This window comes from Zalophus californianus, chromosome 5, assembly GCF_009762305.2.
Source record: "Zalophus californianus isolate mZalCal1 chromosome 5, mZalCal1.pri.v2, whole genome shotgun sequence".
Taxonomy (NCBI): domain Eukaryota; kingdom Metazoa; phylum Chordata; class Mammalia; order Carnivora; family Otariidae; genus Zalophus; species Zalophus californianus.
In genome coordinates, this window is record NC_045599.1 from 104,518,632 (window position 1) to 104,546,225 (window position 27,594).

The 27,594-nt window shown below is 40.4% G+C and overlaps 1 protein-coding gene across 3 annotated transcripts in view; it reads left to right on the forward strand.

The window, feature by feature from the left end:
- The first annotated feature begins 20,979 nt into the window (after positions 1-20,979).
- The window catches only part of RNF145 (ring finger protein 145), a 55,303-nt gene continuing 48,688 nt past the window's right edge, over positions 20,980-27,594 (forward strand). Inside the window, exons 1-3 of one of the 3 annotated variants that reach the window (XM_035727624.1) lie at positions 20,980-21,286; positions 23,190-23,224; positions 27,054-27,256. In XM_035727624.1, the coding sequence (XP_035583517.1) occupies positions 27,073-27,256 (184 nt within the window). In that variant the 5' untranslated portion in view covers positions 20,980-21,286; positions 23,190-23,224; positions 27,054-27,072. Of the gene's footprint in view, positions 21,287-23,189; positions 23,225-27,053; positions 27,257-27,594 lie in introns of those variants that run through there. The other 2 variants (XM_027605255.2, XM_027605257.1) reach the window with 2 other exon arrangements.

The window sequence follows — 27,594 nt, forward strand, 5'->3', positions numbered from 1 at the left end:
GGGGTAGAGGCCCACAAATCCACGTAAGCTACCAGATGAGAGTCTGTCACTCTCGATTCTTTCTAGGGTTTCTGCCATTGGATCTTCAACTCCCTAGCTACCTCCCAACACATACCATGAGTTCTTCCAATTTCTTTCTCAAGGAAACTTATCAATATTTATTCTCTTTTGCTTTATCTCCAATTCTCTGCCCTGCCCTTGGCCCTGGGAAGTCTTGCCACAATTTTGTGCTTTCTAGATTCGTCTTAAGCTTCTGAGCATCCCTTCACTGTCTCGTTCTTACTTTCATTCTGTCTTCTGTCCATGCAATATTCAGCTTCCTAGCATTCCATTGTTGGCCCACCATCTCTCTGTTTTTCCAGGTTCCTCTTCCATTCCCAGATTTAACTACCACTTCTTTGCTGACTCCTGAACGTACAGTTTCAGCCCAAAATCAATGTCCAGTTGCTATATATCTCTTCTTGATCTCCTACAAGCCAATAAAAACTCAACTTATCCCAAACTCTATGTATCTTCTAGAAATCTGTTCTTTCTCTCTTTGTTCTGCATATTCTCTCTCTCCCCGCCGCACCACTTGGTAGATATGATTATAAACTGATGAGGTTATTAAGGAAAAGTACTTGGTGCTCTGAGGGTGTTCAATGAAACCATTTGTTTGAGATAGGGAATGCGGATGCAAAGAAAGGATTTCTCACTTAGATATAACTGCAGCTGGCGTTTCTGTACCTGTACAGCTCAGGAACCTGACCATGTCACTTTGCTCTACATCTTGAGGAAGAACATGCAGTGGTCTACCCAGGGGGGTGGCCACTTGACAGAGGGAGTATTTTATCATTGTTTAGAATTGTTGGCAATGTAGTCATTCTTATTATTGTTTTCAAATACTCCACAGTCAGTGCAGCCCCTTTTTGTCTACACCCAGGGTAGACCATTCTAGTTGCCTTCTCTTTGGTATGCCACTGAGAATCTGGAGGTCTCCACCCTCTTCTCCTTATTCCCTTCTGCCTTTCAGGTAAGGATCTAAAGACTGCTTTGCTATTTCTCACATCTGTGGTTTTTGTCATGCTCTCTCCTCTGCCTGAAATTCCCCCATTCCATACACATACTTCATCTGGTTTCCCCCTACTCTTTAAGATTCAGTTTAGTGTCACCTCCTCCAGGAAGCTCCCTTTGCTCACTCAACTATGAGTCATGTGCCCCTTCTTGGGCTTCCATAATATCTTCTAAATGCTGAACTCCTGCACTGTCCCCATTGTACTCACATCTGTTCAAGAAAAAAAAATCTGTTCATGACTCTGTCTTCCTCATTATTATGCACAAAACCAAGATAGTTTTATTCATTTTTATATCTCCAAGATCCAGGGAAATACTTGTCCCTTAGTGTGCCTTCAACAGAGGCTTACTGAAAGAATGAAAAGATGAGATCATCTTTTATATTTCACTTTTTTATATTAAGGGTTAACACATTTAGTGTTTTTCTGAACTATTAGATGTACAAGCTGACGATAAAGGGTGTTTAGTATTATTCTTAGGACATAAGTTATAAATTCTACAGAACACTTATTTTCATGGAAAAAAATGTTTGGAGCAATCTCTTAGTATCTTAGTATCTTCTTCCACTTCTTTTCCTGATGCTTTTTAGAAACTCTTATATGAACTTTCCACATATCTTTTTAAGGCCTGGGTCAGTCTCCACACAGGCTGCCTTGATTCTGCAACATTCACAAATTGGAAGACATTTTTTGAGTTTTAAAGAATGTTCTCTAGATCTCTACAGAGCTTTCATTTTAAGACAGTTACGCTCAATGACTGAGAGTTTGGAATTTAATTATTATTCCATTCATTTAACTATACCAGTAAATGGTGATAGAATTCAGAATTCTGAGCAACAATAAGGTGGAATTTTAAAGAAACACTTGAAATCCTTGACAGCTGAAGCAGGGACATTTAAAATACACATGACAGGGAACCAATTTCTGAAATGTTCTCTTTACAATCTTCTCCAAAGAGATGTGCTTGGAAATGACTCCTTTCTCCAGGGGAGAAAATACAATCTGCTCCTCTTTTCCTATTGCTGTCATTAATAAACGACCAAGTCTTACAGATTTTTTTCCTCCCAGTGTGTCTTATAACCATCCCAGGTATTTTAACTGCAGCAGCCTTATGAATGTTCTACCACTTCTTACCATATCTTATGTAGTGATTCTTTAGTGTTGAAATATTTTTCAAAAACTGGAAGCAGTGGCGTGCTAGTAAATGTATCACAACTGGCTCTTTGAGGAAAGAAGCTGTTTGCAGCACTTGCCAATTTCCATGGTGTAAATACTCCCACCAAGGCAGATTTCAAGCTATCAACTTGATGTCACAGAATGACGAGTTGGAGAGAGGTACGTACATTCAGCTTTCACGAGCCAGTGCAAGCTGCTACAGGTCCGCTCTAGCACACCACTGTCTGGAAGATTAATTTTTCTCAAGCACCATTTAAGTCAGGCTACTCTCAAATTCAGGAATCTACCTGGAACTCTAATGCTGATTGTGGAAACTGCAAATATGGTCTGTTCACATTTCTCTATCACAAGTACTATGCTAGGCCACTTGACTGAAGATGCATTAGCCATTTAAATGATCACCCTGCTTCCACTCTGGCCCTAAAATTCTTCTCTACACAGCACCCAAACTGATCTTTAAAACTCCTAATTTGATTATGTCACCTGCAGGGAGGCAGTGTTGTGCCATACCAGGGACCCTGCTGGCTGTATTCTGTGAAGTTTATTCAGCCCCAGCTGTACAATCAGCCTTACTCAGCACCTCTGGGCCATGCTTAAAATCCTTGGTGGTTTTTCATTACCCTCTGGGATTTGTATAATATTTGTATTTGTGTAATGGTTGGTGTAACATGGCCTCTGAGCGTCCATCTGATCTGACCTAAGTCCCCTCTCAATCCAGCTCCATCTATTTTGTTCTAGCACATCAGGCCCTTCCCAGGTCACCACCTGTAACTCTCCTCTCCTTGATCTTCCCATGGAAATCCCTTTATCTGAAGTCTCTGCTCACAAGACACTTTATTAGAGAGGCCTTCCTTGAAGCCCTAATCTACATTAAGTCTCTTCAATTAGTCTCCTTTTTCTTCTAGACAAAGACTATTAAAAAATGAATAATATTTTTTTATTTTCATAAGAGAAGGCTTTGTACTTTACTGCCATTAATTCTCACATTTAAGTTAAAATGAATGCAGGGGTGCCCAGCTGGCTCAGTCAATGGAGTCTGTGACTCTTGATCTCGGGGTTGTGAGTTCAAGCCCCATGTTTAGTGTAGAGATTACTCAAAAATAAAATCTTTTAAAATAAAATAAAATACAATCTAGGATTTTATTTTTCTATTAGTCTCTTTCATGACACCATATTCTTTCCCTTCAAGGCACTAGAGTGGGTACTGTCAGTATGAGTTTTTTGGTGTCAATGGCAGTTTTATGCCCAAAAGAGATTATATATGATTAGTTTGGTTTTAAAAATTAATACTCCCCTTAAGGTTATAAGATCAAAAATCTATTCATCCATAAGCTGCTAAATTCAAAATAAAAATGGTATCATTCTATTTATAAATAAACAAGACTTTTAACATTCCCCTTTATTAAAAATATTTTTTTTTATAGCTGACACACAATGTTACATTAGTTTCAGGTGTACAACTTAGTGATTCGACAAGGTTATACATTATTAACATTCACTTTTAAGAGGGCCTTGGTTAATGTGTAAGCCCATTTACAAACTTAATTTTAGTTTCTCAAACATTTAAATTACATTTATAAATTTAATGTGTTTTTACTTCAAGACATTCAATGCCTAACAAAAATACCTTAAGTAACTGTAATATATTAAACACATAGATATGGTGAATATTAGGTTCTCTTAAACATTCCAGTGCTGTCTTTAAATTTAATAAAATTTTCTTATTAATTGAACTTAAAATTACAGGTCTAATCAATTGTTCAATTATATAGTATAATTTGAAACCACAAGGCAATTGTGTTTGATTCGTTAATATACTAAATTCTCTAAAACATAACAAGTATTCCAAATAGTTAAGCATACCCATTATTCCTCTACTTACTAAATACAGTAGGTTTGAATTAACCAGTTATCATCACTTACTCCATTATCTTTAGTCTCTATTCTAAATCTTCCTGGAATTAAAATGGACAGATGAAGCAGACAATTACACTATACCAAACAATTTAGGGTTATCTTTCGAGGAGGAGGGCACTGAAGATACACATTGACCCATGATTTGGCTGGAACTCAGGATTTTGTGTTCTCCCAACATACTAAGCCCTATCTGTGTTCATGGTAACAGGGATTCCATAGCGAGCAAGGGTCCCATGTCCACGTCTATAATTCTAGTCAAATTTGAATCTAAAACCCCTCAATCGGTTGTTTCACTTTATGACTGGATTCATTTAATCTCTTAAATTGTCTTCTAAATTAAATTATTTCTAAATTCTTATTCTTCCTAGCTGGCCAGGCTCAGCTCTTTTTGATATTTATTTTTTATTTTTTTTAAAGATTTTATTTATTTATTTGACAGAGAGAGACACAGTGAGAGAGGGAACACAAGCAGGGGGAGTGGGAGAGGGAGAAGCAGGCTTCCCGCCGAGCAGGGAGCCTGACGCGGAGCTCGATCCCAGGACCCTGGGATCATGACCTGAGCTGAAGTCAGACGCCCAATGACTGAGCCACCCAGGCGCCCCCCGGAACACCTCTATTTAGTGACAGGGATGGATCTCAATCTACAAACTCAGGTATACAAAAACTCATACTTTTTTTTTTTTTTTTTTTACATAACTCACCTTAATCAGTAATTTGACTCTCCATCCAACCAGGAATTGAAAACAATACTCAAAACAGTCAGTTCTCACCCCTCCTTTTCTTCCTGGGGTTTTATCTAGGTTCCAGGGAGCTTATTGAGTGCCATGACATTAGGGGAGAAGAATCTGGTCTCTGACAGCCATCCATTCAAGCTAATATCTGCTGTGAAGTCCTTCATCCCTTCAGTTTCACAGGAACAGTCTACACTGGCCTCTGCTGTCACCTCCTGGCTCCTGTCCAGAGGGCCCTCCAGGCACTGCTCTGCCTTGCTCCTCCCAAATACCCCATAGGCCTGAGACATTCTATTCTGCTGCTCCTGCACCATGCTAAGCTATGGAAAATTCTTTGAAGCCTTCTAACACCCAATGTGTGATGTGATAAATAAAATATATATATATATATATTATATGTGTGTGTGTATATATATATATATATATATATATATATATATATATATTTGGTCTTTGTTTCTGGTTCCTGGCACAGTGCTCCTAAAACTCTAGAAATTTCCTGATAGTAGTTAGTGTCTTTTGTCATTCCACCTCTTTCCACCATACCCGAATTTATTCTAATGAGATGATTCCTGACCTTTAGATAGCTTCAGGGTGGGGGCTGGTTACCAGAGGAACCAACCACATGATTAGAAGGTTGGAACTTTCTGCCCCAGTCCCAGGCCTGATCAGAGGAGAGGGGCTGGAGATTTGAGTTCAATCACCAATGGCCAATGATTTAATCAATCATGTCTCATCATTAAACTTCAGTAAAATCTCTAGAACAACAACGTTTGAGGATCTTCCGGGTTGGTAAGCATGTCGTTGTACTGGCAGGGTGGTGTGCCTGGAAAGGACATAGAAGCTCCTTGCCCTATGCATCTCTTTCATTTAGCTGTTTCTGAGTTACATCCCTTACAATAAAACTGTAATGGCAAGTATACAGTAATTCCTCCCTTATCTGTCATTTTACTTTATGTAGCTTCAGTTAGTTACCCATGGTCAACCATGGGTAGTCTGAAAGCAGATGGTCCTCCTTCTGATAGTAGCCTAATGCTACATCACAATGCCTATGTCCTTTACCTCACTTCATCTCATCACATAGGCATTTTATCATCTCACACGATCACAAGAAGAATGGTGAGTACAGTGCAATAAGATATTTTGAGAAAGAAACCACATTTATATCTTTTTTTAACAGTATATTGTTATAGTTGTTCTATTTTATTATTGTTCTTGCTAATTTCCTACTGTGCCTAATTTATAAATCAAACTTTATCAGAGGTATGTATGTATAGGAAAAACATAGTATATATAGGGTTCAGTGCTCTCTGGTTTCAGGCTTCCACTGGGGGTCTTGGAATGTATCCCTCTTGGATAAGGGGAACTACCGTAGCACTTTCCTGAGTTCCTTGAGTCATTCCAGTGAATTATCAAATCTGAGTGTGGAGGGGTCATGAGAACTCCCAAAGGAGTAGTCAGCTGGGCAGGTGAAAGTAGCTTGGGGACCCCATTTGTGGCAGGTGTGTGAAGTAGAGGCATTTTTGTGGGACTGAGCTCTCAACTTGTGGGTCTGGCTAACTCTAGGTAGTTCATATCAAACTTGAATTGGATTGTTGGATGCCCTGTGCGTATCAAAGAATTAGAGAATTAGTTGTCAGAAAATGACAGAGTTGCTGTCAACAAAACAATGCTATGCTTCTTTGGAATATTACTCCTCTTTAGATCACTTTGCTTTTCTGCACCAAGGGGAAGCACAGGCGATTCTGTGAGGCTTCAAAGGTGAAGTGCTTAGACTATTACAAAGCCATTTCTTCTCTGAGGTTGGTCAACTTGTTGAGAAAGGGAGCACTGTTCTCCTCTGCTGTCATGTGCCACAAACCTATCTTGGATTTCTGTCACTCACTGGAGCATGGCATGGGCAATGAGATAGGATAGAGGCTCCCTTTTCCAGACATGCAACAGCACCTAAGCTCTAATCATTTCCCTTCTGACACTCCTCTCCTTCAACCTTTGGAAATGTCTCTAGTCTGTAGACCCAGAAGGCTTTCTGACTCATCAAGTATTTTCCTAAATCACTATTCATCCCAGAGTTATGTTCCTGCCTTCTGAAGCCTAGATTCTGAAACTCAAGAGCTAGGACAAGATTCCTGTTAGTTATGTATTGGATTCCACTGTGTCATACCTTTTCTGAGTCATTACATACAGAATACTGAGCTGAATGAATGGGTAAGGGCCAAAGGGAAACCGATAGTGCTAGGGATAAAAACCACATTGATTACTGTTATAAAAATACTAGCTCAGTGCACACTTTGGTAGTTGGGCAATTCCAAAAGTTCACGGAATATTAATACTTGATATGTCTTCCATTAGATTATAAACACCATGAGGGCGGAGATCATGTCTCTGTTGTTTATTATTGTATTAAAAAGTACCTAGCACACAGTAGAAACTCAATAAATATTTGTTGAAGGCATAAATAAACTTAAACCCGTGAGGTTGATATTCAATATGTTTAACCAAATGATGATAACTCCTTGCTTTGATAAGCTAATTTTACTTCTGTACTAACCAACTTTCTATGTCACCTGAGGTAGTATAGTTATAGCCTCTCTTTGTCACTTATTCAAGACTACCATCACTTTTTTGAATATTTTGTTTTCCTTGCTAAAAAATGATCTCTCCTCTCTAATAGTTAATCATCTTTTCTCCTTTCAAACTATGCCTTAAGACCTCCAAAGAACCTTCTGTGATTGACCTTACTTATCTATTCACTCAGTTTCAATCATTCCTCCTTTTAAAATATATATATTAAACAGTTACTATGTATTAGACACCATTTGGGGCATTGGAGACAGAAATATAAATAAGATGGAGAAAGTCTTTGTTCAAATAGCCAAATACATAATTAAGGTGTTTCCAAATAGTAGTGAAGGCTTTTATTTTTTATTTTTATTTTTTTAAAGATTTTATTTTTATTTATTTTACAGGGAGAGACACAGTGAGGGAGGGAACACAAGCAGGGAAGTGGGAGAGGGAGAAGCAGGCTCCCCACTGAGCAGGGAGCCCGATGTGGGGCTCGATCCCAGGACCCTGGGATCATGACCTGAGCCAAAGGCAGACGCTTAACGACTGAGCCACCCAGGCGCCCCAGTAGTGAAGGCTTTTAAAACAGAAATATAGGATGGTGTGTTAGAAAGTGACTGGGGCACAACGTTAGGTCAGGATTTAGGAAAGAACTTTTTGAGGAGATGATGTTTGGGCTGATGGGAAGAAGATGTGAGGGTGGAGCACTTTCAAGAGCATTTCTGGCATGAAGATGAACAGGTACAGAGTGCCTGGTACAGACATAAAGTACTCCTGGGAAAGCAGGGGTAAAATCATGACTGGAACTGCGTGAGCAAGAAAGAGAGTGGTAGGAGTCAGGGTAGAGGTGGGCAGTGCCCGATCAAGCAGGGACTTGTAGGCTAAGAACAGGAGTGTGCCTTTTAGTTTGAATGTAAGCGGGCATGGTGTGGTCTGATTTATGTTTCAAAAAAACTCATTTGGCTCTTGGGTTGGAAGCAGAAAGACCAGGTAGAAAGTAGTTGCAGTCACTCGAGAGATGGAACTAGGGTGGTAGTGAAAATGGAGCAGACAGATTGGGGGTCTATTCTAGAGGTAAAGCTAATAGGCTTCTTTAGATTTGTTGGGGGTGGGAACGGAGGCTAGGATGGATGTGGAAAGAACAAAATAAAATTTAATTTCTAGATTTCTTTTTTCATTTAAGCAACTGGGTGTTGGTGCTATATATTAAGATATGAAAACAGGGAAAGAAAGATTAAGATGGGAATGGGGGTGTGTGTCAGACATTCTATTTAGTTCATGCCTAAGATGCCTATTAGACATGTAGGTGCAGATGTCAAGTTTGAAGTTGAATGTATGAGCCTGGAGCCCAGTGGAAAGCTAGAGTATGTAGTGGTCAGGAGAAGAGGCTCTGGACCCAGCTTACCCAGGTTCAAATCCTGGCTCCTCTATGTGGGCTTGGACAATTTATTTAACCTCCTCGTGCTTCACTTCATTCATGGGAGATAAAAATAATATCCCATAAACTTCTTGTAAGGATTAAATGAATTAATACACAATTAATTACAAGCTTACAGTCGGGTCTGGCAAATAGTAAGTATCCAATAAGTGTTAACTACTATTATCAATATGGTTACAGGTAAGGGCTGGAACATAAATTTGGGAGTCATCAGTGGAAATTTAAAACTGTGGGATTAGATGATATCTCTTCAGGAGACAGTGTATTTAGAGAAGGCAAGGGGCCCTGGGCCAGGTCTTAGTTCCCTACACCATTTAGAGCTGAGGTAGGGGAAGCAAAGTAGCCCCAGAAGGAGAATGGGGAGGAGTAGCCAGGAGAAAGGAGGAAAACCAGCAGTGTGCAGTCACAGAAGTTATACTGAGTTGAATAGTGTCACCCCCATTCATGTCCATCTGGAATCTCAGAATGTGACCATATTTGGAAATATGGTTTCTATATATGCAATTAGTTAATTCAGATTAGGTCATATTGGCTAATGGGATAATGGTGGCCTCTGAATCAAAAAAACGACTGATATTCTTATAAGAAGGCCATGTGTGACAGAGGCAGAGATTGGAGTGATGAGTAAGTCGAGGAATGCCTAGGATTTCTGGGAGCCACCAGAAGCTGGAAGAGGTGAGGAGTGGTTCTTCCCTGGAGACTTCAGAGGGAACACGGCCCTGCTGATACCTTGATTTTGGACCCCAAGTCTCCAGAACTGTAAGAGAATAATTTTCTCTGGTTTTTAGCCTCCCAATTTGTGGAACTTTGTTACAGCAGCCCTAGGAATCCACTGCAGAAATCAAGAACTGGAAATGTTTTAGAAGATGGCAGACTCTCTGGAATGTTATTGGTAGTAGGAGTGAATAAAATGAGGACTGGCCAGGGACCATTGGAACTGCTGTTGAGGAAGTCTTTGATGACCTTGCTAAGAATGGCTTCAGTGAGGTATTTATGGTGGACTTCCAAGTGGAGTAGGTTGAGGGGCAAATGGATGGTGAGGAAGTTGAGACAGTATCTATAGACAACTCAGAAAATATTCGCACTGAAATGGGAGTGATGGTTTCAGGACATGAAGTTAAGGGAGGGATTTATTTTAAAGATTGCCATCCTAAGCATGTTTGTATGCTAGTGGCAGTAATACATGAGAAAAGGAAGAGAAGTTGATGGTACAGGGAAAAGGGGAATTATTGCAGGTTCTAAGTCCTTGAGACAGCAAGAGAGGCTGTGATCCAGATGGCTAGGGGAGGATGACGTGACCTTTGAAAGGAGCAGGGAACCCTCTCCCACAGAGGAGAAGAAAGGCCTAGAATATCACCACAAAGGCTGGTAGATCATAGTAGAAAGACGAGGAATTTGATTGACTGCATCCATCTTTTTTTTTTTTTTAAGATTTTATTTTGACAGAGAGAGAGAGAGAGTACAAGCAGGGGGAGCGGCAGGCAGAGGGAGAGGGAGAAGCAGGCTTCCCACTCAGCAGGGAGGCTGTTGCGGGGCTTGATCCCAGGACCCTGGGATCATGACCTGAGCCGAAGGCAGCTGCTTAACCATCTGAGCCACCCAAGTGCCCCTGCACCCATTGTCTTAGCTACTCACTCAGCTGAAAGTGAGTGGAGGAGAGTGGGTGGTGTCAGAGGTTTGAGAAGAAAGCAGAGTGAGCCACTCTTGGGAGTCGAGAACAATCTTACCAGGACAATGCAGTGCTGAAGGCTAAGCTTTGAGATTCATGGTTGCTCGTATGGTTTATCCAGCAATATCAGCCTCCCAGGTGCAGGTGCCAAGCAGATGGTGGGGAAGAAAGTTAAAAACATTTATAAGTGAGAAATTTAAATGATACACTGTAGAGTCTATGCTGGGTAAAGAGAGATGTAAGGACATAAGAATGGTATGTAAAGAGTTGGTAAGGTCAGTGGATTGGAAGCTTGAGGCTGAGAAGAACACATGAGTATATATAAAAAAGAATCACAATATTTGTAGGAGTGATCGGAGAGAAAGATGCTCAAAATTGAGGGTTTGGAAATTGATATTAATGGCAGTTTAAGTTGTAACTATGAGAGAAAATGGGAGGGAGGAAAAGATCATTTAAGTGAGAGGGTTAAAGGAGGAGATTAGGAAGGGGAGAATAAGAAACAGCTGCTTAACAGGCATTGGGTTCCATTTTGGGGCAATGAAAATGTTTTAGACCTAGATAGAGGTTTGCACAACATTGGGAATATACTAAATCCACTCAATCGTTCAAGTTTTTAAAATGGCTAATTTGATGTTATGTGAATTTATCACAATAAAAAAAAAGAAAAAGAAAAAACCCCACATAGATTATCTATATTGAAGTCACCAAGAATAAGGACACATTTAATGCTACAAAAATTCTATGAAGTGAACAGGGTAATTATCTTCATCCTAAAAATGAAGGAACTGAATATGTTGAGTAACTTGCCCAGTGTCACACAACTAGTCAAGAGTAAAGCTTAAATTGAACTGGAGTTTGAGTTTTAGACTCTGAGATGTAGAGGAGCCTGGGTGGCTTAGTCAGAAGCATCTGACTCTTGGTTTTGGCTCAAGTCATGATCTAGGGGGTCCTGGGATCAAGCTTTGTGCATCAGACTCCACACTGAGTGCACAGTCTGTTTGTCCCTCTCCCTCTTCCTCTGCTTCTCCACCTGCTCGTGCTCTCTCTTTCAAATAAATGAATAAAAATCTTTAAAAAAAAAACTTAAAAATAGACTCAGAGATATGACTCTGTGAACAAACTCGTTACTTCTGTTATGGTTAGTCTGGTAAGAAGCAGGGTACAGTGTGATAATTCATGTGAACCACCTAGTACAGAGCCAAGAACACAGTAAGTGCCCAATAACTATTAAACTCTCCTGCGCAAACTCCTCAGTATTGCTTCATTTGCTGTTAAAAGTCCAGACTTCATAGCATGGCATGGAAAGTCTTTCCCCAGCTCCTAAATAGATCCCAGTTTACTTCATCTCTCCCTCCATTCCCTCTGTAAATCTTCAATCTGGTCATAATTGTATTGCTTTTCATTTCTTGCATGTACTTTACACTCTGGGGGGTATCTGATTTTGTTACCCAGTAGCCCTTAACATTTTTATTCAGTAAATTTATCTTCCCTGCCCTCCAATGCAAGGCAGAGTCCAAGACTAATTAATTAATGGGCAGTCCTACTCACCTTAAGTTACAAACCACAGTTTTGATTTGGTAATTAGAATGTGTCCAGTCAAGAGATTAATTTAATGCTTCAATCTCCCTTCAAACAGTGAGAGTTCTCTCCATATGTGAAGTGGAGGACTTCTGCTCTGTTCCCACTTCCCTCTTTCCTATGTACCAGCAGCTGCATCAGACCCCACCTGGGTGGAAGCTGCCCAAAGCAGGACAGGTCAGGGATGGGTGAATTCATACTTATTTGGTGGCCTTCAACTTCTCTGGATCTGGCAGATGGCTAAACTTCAATCTTTCTCTCCTGGTGCCTGGTGTACATTCTTTTTTTTTTTTTTTTTTTTTTTTAATAGAAGTTGATTGAGAAGGATATATGGATAATATACCAGAAAGTGACATATTGATGAGAGAGGACCCATAATGTAACTGACCTGCTAATGGCTCTAGGATGCTAGTCCATGCAGTGACTTAGAAGGGGGACCTGCTTGCAAGACTGCTTGGGCTGCTTCCACAGTGGTTACTAGTTATTTTGTAGAATCTGAACCATCAGCACCAGACTGCTACTGGCATATCAACTAGGAGAAGCTAACTCGCTTTTTATAATTGATCAACTAAGGCAAGACGCTGGTGACTCTCCATGGGTTGTTTGAAGATTCTTATAGTATCAGTGACCTGGGTGGATGCATCTCTATTCTATGTGGTCACATGTGACCCTTGGAATTGGGTTTTTATCTCCATCCAACTTCTTACTATCAGTTCCCTCTGCCCTTCTATTTAGTCCTATTGTATAGGACTCCAGGAGACTGGGGCCAGCCTTGTTTCCCATGTGGTGCACATCTGCCCCATGGGAAACACCCACACACCTCTTGCTTCCTTTGACAGACTCTAGCAATGATCATCTGTCCCAAGATAGCCACAGGTTGCTTTCACTCTCTCAGGTGTGCAGCAGGCACCAGCCCTTTGCAGGGAACACATTTCAAACTCTGTGAATGGTCCCATGGAAGATCTCAGCACCATTAGACCAGAGGAGGAGGCAGTGTCCCCCATGATGTCTCCTTTGCTTGGCAGTACTGACACCAACAGCTCTCTCCAAAGAAACCTTTCTCAAATCCTCTCTCTGCTCACACTTTTACACCATTTAATAAACTTGTCTGGCTAAATGGGTCCAGGAATCTTGAAACTAGCTTGCTCACATTCCTTTTGTAAATTATGCCCACAGGAGAATTTGCTTCACACCCATGCTGACATCTGATTGTATTGTTTTGGCACCTCACTTGACACTGAGTTAGGAACTGTCCCATGCTAACACCCTGAAATGTGTATGTGATATGTGTGCTCTTCCCCTTTGTGCCTCACTCTTTACTCACCAGTTGATTCCTATCTATTTTTCAACACTTAGAATGCCTTTCCCTTCCTTCCATCCCATGACCCCAAAGAATGGGCAAATCCATGCCATTTGTATTTCCATGGTAACTTTTGCCCACCTTAGCATAACCAATCCATTTCACTTTATATTAAAACCATTTATGTGTCTGTCCCCAAGCCCAAGAGATGGGAAGTTCTTGGGGACAGGGACTCTTGAGATTTACTGTTACATATCCAAAGATTAACATAAAATGTAAATTACCATTAGCAGTAGCATCAAAAAACATAAAATATCTAGGAATTAATATAATAAAAAGTAATGTAAGACCTCCATGTTGAAAACTAAAAATCTCAACTAGATCTTAGGAAACTTGACAAGCCAAAATTCTAAATTTGATTCCAAAATTGATAAGGAAATGCAAAGAGCCTCTTCTTTCTCTTGAAGAAAACAAAAGAAAACAAAGAAACTCAAGGGAAAGGACTTGCTTTACCACTTATCAAGACTTCTTTAGCTACAGTAATTGAAACAGTTTGGTATCCACACAGGATAGGCAGATGAACCAGTGGGATGGAATACTAAATTCAGAAACAGACCTACTCAAATATACACACCTGACTTGGGATGGCACTGTGGAGCAGGCGGGAAACAGGCTTAAAAGAAGCATTCAACATTAAAAACAAAAACAAAAACATTAAATTAAGAATTTATGCTCATTAAAAACACAATTTAAAGAAAGAAAGGGAAGATATGGAATAAGATTTTTGCAGTGTATATATTTGACAAAGGGCTTGTATTTGGAATATAAAGGATTATAAAACAAAAAGCAAAAGACAACCTAGGAAAAAATTGGGCAAGAGACTTGAACAATTCACAAAAGAGGAAGTCTGAAAGGCCAGTAAACATATGAAAATGTAGTCAACCTCATGAACAGTTGGGGAAATGTAAGTTTAAAACCCCACTAGAGTGTTTAAAATTTACTAGACTGACAATATCAACTGTAGGCCAGAATATAGAGCAATAGGCACTCTGAGGGATTGCTGTTGGGATTGTAAATTGGTGTAAACACCTCAGAAGACAATTTGGAGTCATCTAAGAAAGTTGAATACCTGTAGACTATGGCCCAGCAATGCTCTTCTAAAGAAATGTGTGCCCATGTGCACTGGGAGACAAGTGCAAAAATGTTGATAGCAGTGTAATTTGTAGTAGCCCCAAACTGGAATTTGGGTGTTCATGAACCTAAATGTTCCTATCTAGCAGAATGAATAAATAATGTTCTCTGCATGTGACACAATTCTATACTACAATGAAAATGACTGAACTACAGTTTCACACAAGAATACAATTGACTCTCAAACACAATGTGTTTTTTTTTTAAGATTTTATTTATTTATTTATTTGAGAAAGTGAGAATGAGATAGAGAGCACATGAGAGGTGGGAGGGTCAGAGGGAGAAGCAGACTCCCTGCTGAGCAGGGAGCCTGATGTGGGACTCGATCCCAGGACTCCAGGATCATGACCTGAGCCGAAGGCAGTTGCCAAACCAACTGAGCCACCCAGGCGCCCTCTCAAACACAATGTTAAGTGGAAAAAACTGGTCACCAAAGAATACATACTGTATGATTCCATGTATATAAAATGCAAGTACAGGCAAAACTAAACAGCATTTAGAGATTCATACTTAGGTGGTTAAACAAAGAAAAGGAAGTGACTATATTAAAGTCAGAAAAATGGTTACCTCTGTGGTAAGATAGTTGTGATGGGAAAGAGTATGTGGGGATTTTCTGGGGTATTAGCAAGCTTCTATTTCTGGAGAGTGGTTAAATAGTTGTGTTTTATAATAATTTGTTAACTTATACAACTTCGTTTCTACTTATCATAATTATTTTTTTAAGTTACATCCTATGTTTATAAAAGCATATTACTCCAACAAATTAAAAGGATTGAATGCCTTAGGATTCTTTTAACTGCAAATAACAGAAAACACAACCCAAACTGGCTTCACAAGAACAGGTAATTTATTGGCTAATATAGTTAACAAACAGGAGATGGACATGCTGGCTTCAGATGAGGGTTAGAACAGGACTCAGACACCGTGACCAGGTCTTGGTTTCTTTTTAAGTTCTTTTACCTGCTTTGAGACATTTTCAGGTTCTTACCTTTTGGATCCAAGATGACTGCCTGTGGTCCCTAAAATTATAGGATTCCTTTTTTAGATCTAGCAGGGTAGAGAAACTTTTTTCTCTCAATAATTTAGTCAGAAGCTCTGGTGTTGAGTCTTGCCCTGATTGACTCAGGTCATGGGTCCTTCCCTGGACTAATCACTATGGGAGATAGGATAAACTGATTAATCCAACAATAGACTACATGGCTAGAATGTTCAAGATGGTATTAAAAAGAATAATAGATACTGGGGATGCAACTAACAGGTGTCTATGACAATCAATAGCCATTCTACTTAGCTGAATATCATCATGCTTGAAAAGCAACACACAATTTTGTATTATTACCCATCTCAGTCTCCATCAGAATCAATACAGAGAAAGTGACTGGGTAGGATAGAGGTACAACAGCAGAGCTTAAGTCTGAAAACAATGGCAACAATACATTTTTTGCTCTGCTGCTATTAGAGATTCAAAACAGTCACAAGCACTCAGATTGGTTAAAAGGAAAGCTGGCTCGTAAGGCCTAACAACTAAGGTAATGAGTTGAAACTTGATTGGATCTTGGTTAGGAAAAAAGGTAACTGTAAAAGGTATTTCAGGGAGAGCTGTGGTAGTTAAATGGTAAAAAGTAGTAGTGAATTAGTAAAAGATTAGGGAATTCTAATTCATTTTCTTAGGTGTGGTAAGGTCATTTGGTAATAGTGGAGAAAGCTGTTATTTTTAGAAGAGGCAGGCTGGAGTATTAAGGGGTGCAGTGTGATAATGTCTGCAACTTACTCTCAAATAGCTTAACACACAACACACACATATAGACAAAGCAAATATTTAAAACTTTAACAATTGTAGAATCTAGATCGTGAGTATATGAGTCATGACTGCAATTTTAAATTTGCAGTTTGAAACTCTTCAAGATAAAACGTTGGGGAAATAAAAAAATGTGGGAAAATCTGAAAAATTCAAACCAAACAAATATAGGACTTGTTTCTATATTTTTTCTTTAGGTCTACAAGAGGCAGAAAAAGATAAATTTAATATGTTATTAAAACAGTATAAGTTCTATTGCTTTTCCTTTATTTTAATTTTTTTTTAAATTTTAACAGAGAGAGACAGTGAGAGAGGGAACACAAGCAGGGAGAATGGGAGAGGGAGAAGGAGGCTTCCCGCCGAGCAGGGAGCCCGATGTAGGACTCGATCCCGGAACCCTGGGATCATGACCTGAGCCGAAGGCAGACGCTTAATGACTGAGCCACCCAGGGGCCCAGTTGTATTGCTTTTACAATTATCCATGAAAAATATTTATTCAGCACCAACTATGTGTATGCATTTCTTACTGTTAATAGGGAGTTATAATTTTATCTCTATCTGATTTTATTACAGAATAAATGTTGCCAACCAGATACCAAAGACCGAGGGAGCCACTAATAACATATACTGATAACTTATACTGAGGGCTTATTTTGTACTGTAACTTTGTTATGTTATTTTATTTTTTATTATAATCCTGTGAAATAGAAACTGTCATTATCCCTGTTTTACAGATGACACATGGAGATGTTTGTAAATTATGAACACTTGGCACAGGGTCCCATATCTAACAGGTAGGGGTATCTGAATCTAAGAGTAAATCTCTCCTTATACGCTGCTGGTGGGAATGTAAAATGAAGCAGCCACTTTGGAAAACAGTCTGGCAGTTCCTCAAAAAGTTAAACACAGAGTTACCATATGACCAGGTAATTCAATTCTACTTCTAAGTATATACCCAAGACAAATGAAAACATGTGTCTACACAGAAACTTGTATATGAATGTTTATAGCAGCACTGTTCCTAAGAGCTAAAATGTGGCAATCACCTAAATGTCTATCAACTGATGAATGGCTAGACAAAATGTGATATAGCCATACAAAGGAATGTTATTTGGCAGTAAAAAGAAATCAAATAATTATACATGCTACAACATGGATGGACTTTGAAAACATGTTGCTAAGGGAAATAAGGCAGACACAAAAGATCACATCTTGTATGACTTAATTTATATGAGATGTCTAGAAGAGGCAAATCTGTAAGACACAGAAGGATTAGTAGGTGCCTCCGGCTGGAGAGAAAGAGGGTTACTGCTAAGGGATACAGGGGTTTTTCATTTTGTTTGTTTTTTGTTTTTTTTCGAAGGGAGGTGGGGATGTAAATGTTCTAAAATTGATTGTGATGGTCACACAATTCTGTGAATCTATTAAAAACCATTGAAGTGTACACTTTAAAAGTGTATTGTATGGTATGTGAATTATATCTCAATTATATCTCAAAAAGAGTTAATTTCCCCTTTACTGAACCATGTTGCTGAAGAAAACTAGTTTTCCTCTTAGAACTGACTTTCAAAATCAAACCATGAGGGTAGTCAGGTTGAATGAAATTTTTATATATCATTTTGACTCTTCTATTCAAGAAAGTTAACTAATTTTGGAATTACACAGAGAAAACCTCAAAGTGCCTGTAGGAAGAAAGTGTGTGAATAAATGAATACATGATAAGTCTCCTTTCCCCCATATTTCCAGTGTTGGCTATCTGAGTTTTTTGGATTTGGGCCCCATTATATGAAGTCTGTTATATGAGCTCTTATCTCTGGATCTAGAAGGCCTAGTGAATTGGCTGTCAATTATCTGCAGATTTGCAACAGAGGACAATTTCTGTGGGATTATTAGCAGTAGTTGGTTTCATAAGGCATTCAGGGATTAGTCTTTTGGAATGGCTAGGGCTCTAACAAACATGCACTCTTCCAAACTTTATGCTGACTTCCTCCTCAATGTTGGATACATTTAATGAACAGGAAGATAACCTTTGGAATCCTGAATGGTCTCCCATTCCACAGTCATAAACATTCCAGTTCTTTACTTATGACCCTGAAGCTAATTCCTTTCATGGCGAGGTTGTGGCATTTGGGCGTTTTCTTAAGCCTGGCTCCAGGTACTTAACAATAAGTTTTGCTCCTGACCTTGGCTGTTTTGGGTGAGTTTGGGTGCCTCTAGAAAGTACTTTCTACACTGTGACTGCTTTTTATTTGAGCAATCTTCTCTACAGCCCCACCCGCAGTCTTTCTCTCTGCTTTTTGTCTTTTTAGTTTGATTTGGTTACCTGTATCTGGCAATATGGAGCTTTCTCGAAACTGGATTAGCAGCAATATAATAGCAGTAACCCTTTCATTACCAGAGTAATTTTCTTTGCTTGTTTTGAACTTTAGCATTTATAGGCAGCTGCTGTAAAATTCAAAGGTGAAAAAGACATGTGACTTTTTCCTGCCTTTACAAGTCCGGAGTACTTACTAGTGAGGGTTATATGACTTTGAAGCCATTTTTTTTTCCCCTTTAAAAAAGGAAATGTGAGAACTGAGGTGACCTTTTCCTGCATTTAAACAAAACACACAAATCCGGTAACAATACTAAAGGAGTATTTTCAAGTTCTGCAATTCACCCTAAAAGAAGAAATAAATCCAGTTAGAATTTAAGGTTATGTAGATTTTGACTTCTTTGTAATCTGTTTCTGGCCTTACATTTTCTTGCCTGAGTCAGTAGTAAGTTGTTAAAATGGGGAGGAAACCAAGGAATAAGGCTTTGCTATCTTGGGCAGTTTTCTATTCTAGTCATTAGTCATATGGCCTCTGTAATTTCTTACTTACCAGGCTATATATATAAAGAGACTCATAAATTGCCTCTCTAGGATGTAGCAGGTTTGATTATTCTAAAGTAGTCTAAGGCACCAGGATGAAAGGTTGTCTATGGAGAGTTAGGAACACACTTCCCAGAAATTTTTAAAACTTCATTTTTTTTCTTTTTTATTTATTTTTTAAAGATTTTTTTAAATTTTATTTATTTATTCATGAGAGACAGAGAGAGAGAGAGGTAGAGGGAGAAGCAGGCTCCCAAGGAGCAGGGAGCCCGATGCGGGACTCGATACCAGGACCCTGGGATCATGACCTGAGCTGAAGGCAGACGCTTAACCATCTGAGCCACCCAGGCGCCCTAAAGCTTCATTTCTATAGAGCTATCAAACTGGTGGAAGGGAAGTTCCTCTGAATCTGATTGATGCCTCCAGGAATTACATTGCTAAATGCAGAGCTTACTTTACAATTTTAGCAAGATACAAAGGTTGTGAGGAATTGGAGTCTCACCATTTAAAATACAGAGGACAGAGACTTGAATTTCCAAGGAGGGTCCCCAACACAGAAATTTAGATTAAAGTACATTAATTTCTCTTGTAACGTGCAAAAGTTGAGGTTTCACAATTTCAGGATGATCCAGTATAGTTGCAACATTTTACCTACTGGGTGTGTATCTTCTGTGTACATAAATCGCTGCCAACATCAAAGGCCAGACTGGTTTCTAGTAGCGACTGGCTCTCCAGTAACTAACCAAAGACTCAGCAAGGAACAGTGTAGGGTTTTGTTTTTTTGTTTTTTCCGGGGAGAGGGGGCAGGTGGGGCTGAGGGATTTGTGGAGATTCGGTGAGGTCCTAGAAAAACTGGGGAACGAATCCCTGCTGAAGCTCAGAAGACTAGCAACATCTTTGTTTTGTTCTGTGCACACACGACGTGCTTCAGGCTTTGTTTTGGGAAGTGGGGAGTTTCTGCCCTAAAAGATATGCTGACATTTAAATTAAGGTAAGAATGCTGGTCAGTGGGGCCCTTGGGAAGGGGGTGTATACACTAATCTGTTTTGAAACTTGAACCAAAAGAAACAAATACCATTTAATTTCATACTACAGTAAAATTCTTTGAACAAATTCTTTAAACCAAGGAGCGAAATTTTAAAATTAAAGATAGTGAACATTTTCAATTCATTTATTCATGCATCCACTCACTTATTCAACAGAGGCTTATGGAGCGTCTGTTCTGTGCTAGGCATTGCTGAGCCATCACAGACTTGGTCCCTGACGCCATGGAGTTGACAGTCTAGTCCAGTCAGTGAGGGAGTTAAAAAAAATTCTGGTATCATTGCTACTGCGGTTGCACCGAGCGAGGATCAGCCCCTCCAACTCTCCCACGTGGTCCCGGCAGGTGAATGTGGGTGTGAGCGCCTGTGGCTCCCGGTATTTGAGGAGTGTGAGAGCACACGTGTGTCAGAATGGCGCGTGTCACGGTGCGCGTGCAGGTGTCGGCCTGGTATGTGTCTCCATAGCTGCCTGAGGCCCGCGGCATGGGCCGCGGGAGGCGCGTGTCTCCCGCCCACGTACTGGGGGCGGCGCGGGAACACCCGGCGGTGCGATTATGAGTGAGCGCGGGAGCGCGCGCGCGCGCGCGCGGCGGGGTCGAGGGGAGGGGCGCAGCGCGCGCAGGCGCAGAGCGCGAGAGCGGACAGCGGCCGCCGCAGAGCGCCGGGGGCGGGAGGAGCGAGCGCAGTAGGCCATGGCTGCCGCCGGCTGTTGAGGGGCTCGGCCCGCGAGCGCCTGCCGCCGCGGACGATGGTGACCGCACGGGTCGGGCCGCTGCCGCCGCCGCTGCCGCCGCCTCCCAAGACGCTGCAACCAAGGCCCGGCGCGGAGGAACCGCCGCTGTGAGCCGCGCCGTCCCGGCCCCCGCCGCCGCCGCTGGAGGAGAACGGGAAGGCGGGCTAGAGAGCCGGGGAGTTGCGGAGCCCGCCTGCCCGCCGGCGGCACAACCCTGCTGGGAGGGAGGCCACAACCCGAGGTGACCGAGCCGTCCGTCCCGGCTGGCCTCTTCTCGTCCTGTCGCGTCCCCGCCCCCCGCACATCCTCCCTTCTCCCCTCCCCCACCCCTTTGCCCGCTCCTTCCTCTTCTCCCCCTTCGCCCCGGGGCCAGACGAGAGGGGAGCTCCGTGCCCCGTTTCACCTCCCTCCTTCCTCCCAGCGTCGGCGGCGTTCCCATCCCCTCTTCACCCGTTGCACCCCCTCCTTCCTAACCGTCAGTCGCTCCCTTGGACCTCTTGGCCCCCCACCGGCTCTCTCCGACTCTGCCTTCCCCTCCCGGGGCCCCGCACAGAGCCCCCTCCCCCAGCTCTCGGGCCTGTGCGCCGCCTTCCCAACTACTCACCCTCCTGGAGACATCCTTCTCCTATCCCGGCATTCCTAATGTCCTCTCTGTGAGCTCTGCCCCATCGCCTCCCCAGGACCCCATTTCGAGGCCTTTTCTAAGCCCCTTACTGAGCTACTCGTTTCCTAGCAGCTCCTTTCCAGCTCCTTTTCTCCAGTTCCACTCCCAACTTTCCGTCTTTTGCGTCTTTGTCCACTTTGCTTCCAAGCTTCCCTCCCATTTTTCTTTTGACTTATCCTTCTTTGGTCTACTCAACCTCCTCCTCCCTCTTTTTAATGCGGTTTGAGGTTGTTTGGGGGTGCGGAAAGGCCTGCCAAGCCATACTTTGAATGGGGGCCCATTTGCTCTGCATCCCATCTGTCAGCCCTGTTTTGCCGTGAGAGCGCTGCCCATCCCTTCCTTTTTGTCCCCATCCCCTCCTCTCTCGTCTGCCATCCCTTCTCCACCCTACTCCTCTTCTGCTTTTTCCACCCGAGACCCTTGGCCTCCCTTTAGGAATGAGTCCCCTTGCTGCTCGGGGACGATGAACTTCGCCGGCGTCTGTCTTTGAAAGCTTTTTGGTGCGTGGCGCCGTGGAGCCAGTACCCTTGGCCAGACAGGAGGGGAGCTCCCTGGCACGGGCCTCTCTACTGGCAGAGTTTTTTGCGAACGTAATCCCCCTAGCCCCGCGGCGGCCCTGCTGCTGCGCTGCCTGCTTTGCAGCGAGCTGGGTTGGGGTTACTATAGTTCAAACGCAGCTGAGATCAGCAGGCAAGGCGTGGGGGGGGGGGGCGGGACGGGGGAGGAGGTGCGGGGAGAGAGGAAGGGGGCTTTGCAGTGAGAAGGCATCAAAGATTAATGGATGGCTTTGCATCGCAGTCTGCAGTAAACAGGAAACTAGTTTGAAAGGAAAGGAGAGGACTGTGTGTCTTTATTTTTTAAAATACGGACTGTGCCGTTCTACTGAATCTTGAATCATGCCCAAAGGATGAGCTGTCGGTGCTGCAGTCGTGACCCAGGCTGAGCGCCCAATGGCAGAGATAGCAGTTTTTATTCCCTCTCTCTGGCCCCTTAAGAGTTGAAAGATGGTCCGGTTTTTCAGAGTGGACTCCGTATCTTTGCCACTTTGGAGATACCGAGAAACCACAGAATTGCTAGTAGTTTATGTGGAAATCAGGTACATACAAAGTTAGCTAGCAGTAGTGTGGGAGTGGGGGGGACCAGCTATATTTAAAACATGTGCCAATGCTTATGTAAGAAGTGCGTTCTCCTACCGGGTATGTCAGTTTTGGGCTGAGTTTACTTATGATTTTAGCCTCTAGTTTTGCCCTCTAACATTTTTCAGGGCTTACCATCCTAACATATGGACAGACAGAAAACCTTTCTTGAGATTGGTTTTAGCGGATGGTAGAATTTTTTCTGTTGGATTGGACAAAGAGAAATGATTTTTTTCTTTTCATGGGAGAAAAAGGTGTAGAAACTTACAGCCTTAAATTTTCTGTTGTACTGAATTTAAAATTGGATTATACAGCTTTCTTATTTTTGCTTTTTTTTCTTAAAGGAGTTTATCTAGGAGATGTGAATATCCTTTTTTTGGTAAGATTGAATTTTGTTTCTTTTTCTTAACATAATTCTTCAACAGACAAGCCATGACTTTAAAAACGTATATTTTCCGAATTGTTCAGGATGATTTGTTTCATTTCTTCATATTCAAAACCAAAACGCAGTGTTTTCAGGAAAGCGTAGAATGAGACTCCTGTGTTTCCTAACCCACAGATATGAATGGTGAACTGTGCAACGTTATACTTGCACAGGACAGTACTGTGTAAGTAGTGATTGCTGTTTCCAAGCCTGGGAAAGTCATTTAATGAAATCATTGTGGTCCTGTTTTTGGTTAGCATTTGTTGAGTCTTTTTTTGCTGTTTTTGGAAAGGATTTTTTTAAAGCTGTCCCACTGTGTAAACCATCTTTAAGTTTGAGTCACATTTAGTTTACATTACTTGCTGAGATGGTTGTTTTGGCATATTACTTTCCCAGCTCTTATAACATTTAAGGAGGAAATATAAAAATCTTTGATGTAGGAGAAAATTTGTGTAACTGTACAGGGCAGGAAATAGCTTATATATTTGGCTGTAGGAGTATCAGGCTTTAGATTTTCCTTGCATTCAGTTCCTCTGCTTATTTTTGAGGATTATCTAGTATTGTTTTGATTTTAAGAGAATTTTAAGCTTCCTCTGACCTGGAACATGCTCATTAGCTCTGATAATAAATCTCGGAAAAAAATAAATTAGGCTTGAACCAAACATCATAGAAATACAATCTTTTTACCCCAGGAGAGAAATCTCCATTTTTACTTCATGCTTCTAATAGAGTGGCTTGGCAAATGTGAATGAGTTCAGTGATTTTATTTTGTTTATTTATTTTTTAAAAGATTTATTTATTTGAGGGGGAGAAGGGGAGAAGGGGCAGAGGAAGAGGGAGAGAGAATCTCAAGCAGACTCCCCACTGAGTGGGAAGCCCAGTGCAGGGCTCCATGCTAGGCTGGATCTCAGAACCCTGAGATCATGACCTGAGGCAAAATTAAGAGTCAGACACTTAACCAGCTGAGCCACTCAAGCACCCGATTTTATGTTTCCACATTTTATTGAGATGTTAATTTAGTGTGAGGTGCTGGAGTATAGAATGCGGTATTTACTTGTGATGGTGATCTCCCTATCATGTGGCCCTTACACTTCAGACAGGTTCAAAGTTATAAAGTTGGGGGGGATTTTTTTTTTTTTTGGTCTTTCTGCAGCTTTTGTGGGTAGCATTTTAGACTTTTTTTTTTTTTTTTTAAAGTAAGCTCAACATCCAATGCTGGGCTTGAACTCATGACCCTGAAATCAAGACTGAGCTGATATCCTGTTGGATACTTAACTGACTGAGCTCCTTGTGGGTAGCATTTTATATTTAGTTTTCCATATATTGAATTTGTTTCCCCCATGTCCATATACAGGGCCAGCTTGCCAATAACTTGCTAAAATATCGCTCACATACAGAAATAGGTGAAATGTTTAGTGAGCAGTAGAGTTGTTATTAAGTGGGCATATTTCATTCTATCCAAGGTCCTCCTTAATTCAGACATTTGAGTGTTGGATTTACTATACAGTAGAATTTGGGGATCAGTCTCCGATATTCTTCTGTAATGAGAGCTTTAGGAATTCAAGATTTTCTTTTTATTCTATTTGTGAGGCAGGAATAGTGGTAATTGAGAGGGAATTTGTCCCTTCTGCTAAGGGCCCTCTTTTGTAATAGAGATGATCTTCTGTAAGAATTAGGGAGATTTTTTTCCCTCTAGTTGTTCAGATCTTGATTTCTGATGCAGGATTGGTTATTTGTTTAGTTTAAATTTTTTTCTTTATCCTTTTGAGAGCTACAAAAAATGGTGAAAGTGGGTACATTTAAAAAAAAGCAAGACATTAAAAAAGGGGAAGGCTCCAAGTGAGATGAAAGAAATATAGTCCACAAGTATTAACTCAGTAGTAGTCCCTACAAAAGCAGTTGTGATTTATATTGGATTCTAGAATATGGGAAAAGAGTTACTTTTCCATTGAATATAAAGCCTGTCTGTGATGTTATTATCTCAGTCTGTGATGGCTTTCACACATGACTGGTGGTTTGTGAGAAAAATCTATTGTTTATGTACTTTGAAATAAAACAAACTGAGTTATCTGTTTGACTACCTGAGTAAGTATATTTTCTTAGTTATCTAGATAGCTTAGATGTATTAACACTTTTTACAAATGAATTTCTTTTTTTAATCCCCAATAATGGATATTTGACATTTGGCAAATAGAAAAAGAAGGTAATAAAAATCACCTTTGCCCTACTTTTGAAAGGATGTTAATGTGATATTTTGGTGTATTCTCAAGATTTTCTTTTTTTAATAATATGAGCTTTGAGAAATTGAGGTTCCTGAATGCTGTAATTTGCAGTAAATGTTGATTAGCGTTTTTATTTTTCAGTGTTTTTTTTCCTATTAGGACACAACATTCAGTTTTGATTGTCTCACAGTATTTTTTCTTATGTAGGAAAATTATTAAAGTGGTCTTGTTCATTTAAAGTAATCAGAATTTAGTATTTATGAGAATGTTTATTTTGCATTCTGGATATATCACTTCTGAGTAATGGGAATGATATATGATCACTCAGTGATCAATACAATCAGTTTTTCAGTGATTGAGAAACTTATAATGATGGTTTGTCGAATTGAACTCCTTTTTTTTTTTAATCCCTCCCCAATGTTTTTTTTTTTTTTAACTGAGCTAGGAAGCTATGAAAATTAGAGGGTAAAATGGAAATACTGACAAATATTTAACCATAGCATACCAATCTGTCACTGTAATTTTCTTCAGAAATAAATGTTTTCGTTTGTCCTGTAATTCTGAAATTACTGCCAAAGCTGGAAAATTTGTTTAGCTTTCTCAGCAAAATTCTTAAAAGGATATTGTCAGAGCCAACAATCCAGAATTATCATTACTCTTAAAATTGTCTTTAACCCACTTCTGTTTGCCTTATTCTCATAATTCTTTGGATTAGTTTAAAGCTCTATCATATAAAGCAGTGTTGCACAGAATTGTCCTGGAGATCTTTCATTTCCTTCCCTTCCTTTTTTTTTTTTTTATTCTACTACTACAACTCATCAACAGCTGAGCAAAGACAAGGGCTGCAGACTCCAAAGCCTGACTTCTTCCTTGTGCCAGCATATCTGTGAATCACAGGAAGAATTTGATAAGCATTATTTCCCCACTTTGAAGGCAGATTATGGGAATTTCAGATGGAGATTTTAACTTTAATGATTGAAGGAAACAATATTGCAAACTATGTTTTCTTTATCTGTATCATGAGTTCTCTGAATTATATTTATATCATATAAATTCAGTAGTTCAGTTTTGGTTGTAAGTAATACAGAAAAGGATAGACTGTGAGATGCTGCAAACTGAATGTGTAGTTACCAAATTTTTATTGAATAGCTTAGGTTTTTTCATATAATAGCCACTTAAAATTTGCTCTTTTTAAAGAGCTACATAAATCTCAATTTTATAAATTTTATAGGAGTGAATTTTTCCTTTTAAGGTAGTTGGACAAAAGCTATAGTATTATTAGGGTGTTTTATTGCTAGTGCCTAGAGTTGGATTTAAAAATTTAAAAATAAATTTTGAGGCCTTAACACTTAATCAGATTGGGAAGAACTGAAAGAATCAATGTGAAAACCCAATACAAGGATTATTTTATGAATACCTGGAAATAGTAGATGTGGCTAAAGAGTTTTATGTGTTGTTACATAGTTATTGTATAGTTTGTGACAATCCGTTAGATTCATAAGAGGATATCTAAAAGCTATTTGAGGTGACTTAATTTTATATGTTATGTCTCCTGAATTTAGGTCTGCTCCAAGAAAAAACATGGCTGCAAAGGAAAAACTGGAAGCAGTGTTAAATGTGGCCCTGAGGGTGCCAAGCATCATGCTGTTGGATGTCCTGTACAGATGGGATGTCAGCTCTTTCTTCCAGCAGATCCAAAGAAGTAGCCTCAGTAACAACCCTCTTTTCCAGTATAAGTATTTGGCTCTTAATATGCATTATGTAGGTAAGTGTCTACATTACCTTTTCTCTTCTTCTTTTGTTAAGGGAGTGAGAGAGCATGCGTGGTGGGGTGGGATGGGGCAGAAGGAGAAGGAGAGAGCATCTTAAGCAGGCTCCATACACAGCACAGAGCTCCATCTCACGACCCTAAGATCGTGACCTGAGCTGAAATCAAGAGTCAGACGCTTAACCGACTGAACCACCAGGCACCCCTACATTACCGTTTCTAATCTTTTAGTGGGCATTCTGATTTATGTCTTTGTGTGAAATGAAATTTGGTTATATTGAGATGTGTGAGTGAAATGAAATTTGGTTATATTGAGATGACAGTGATACAGCCAT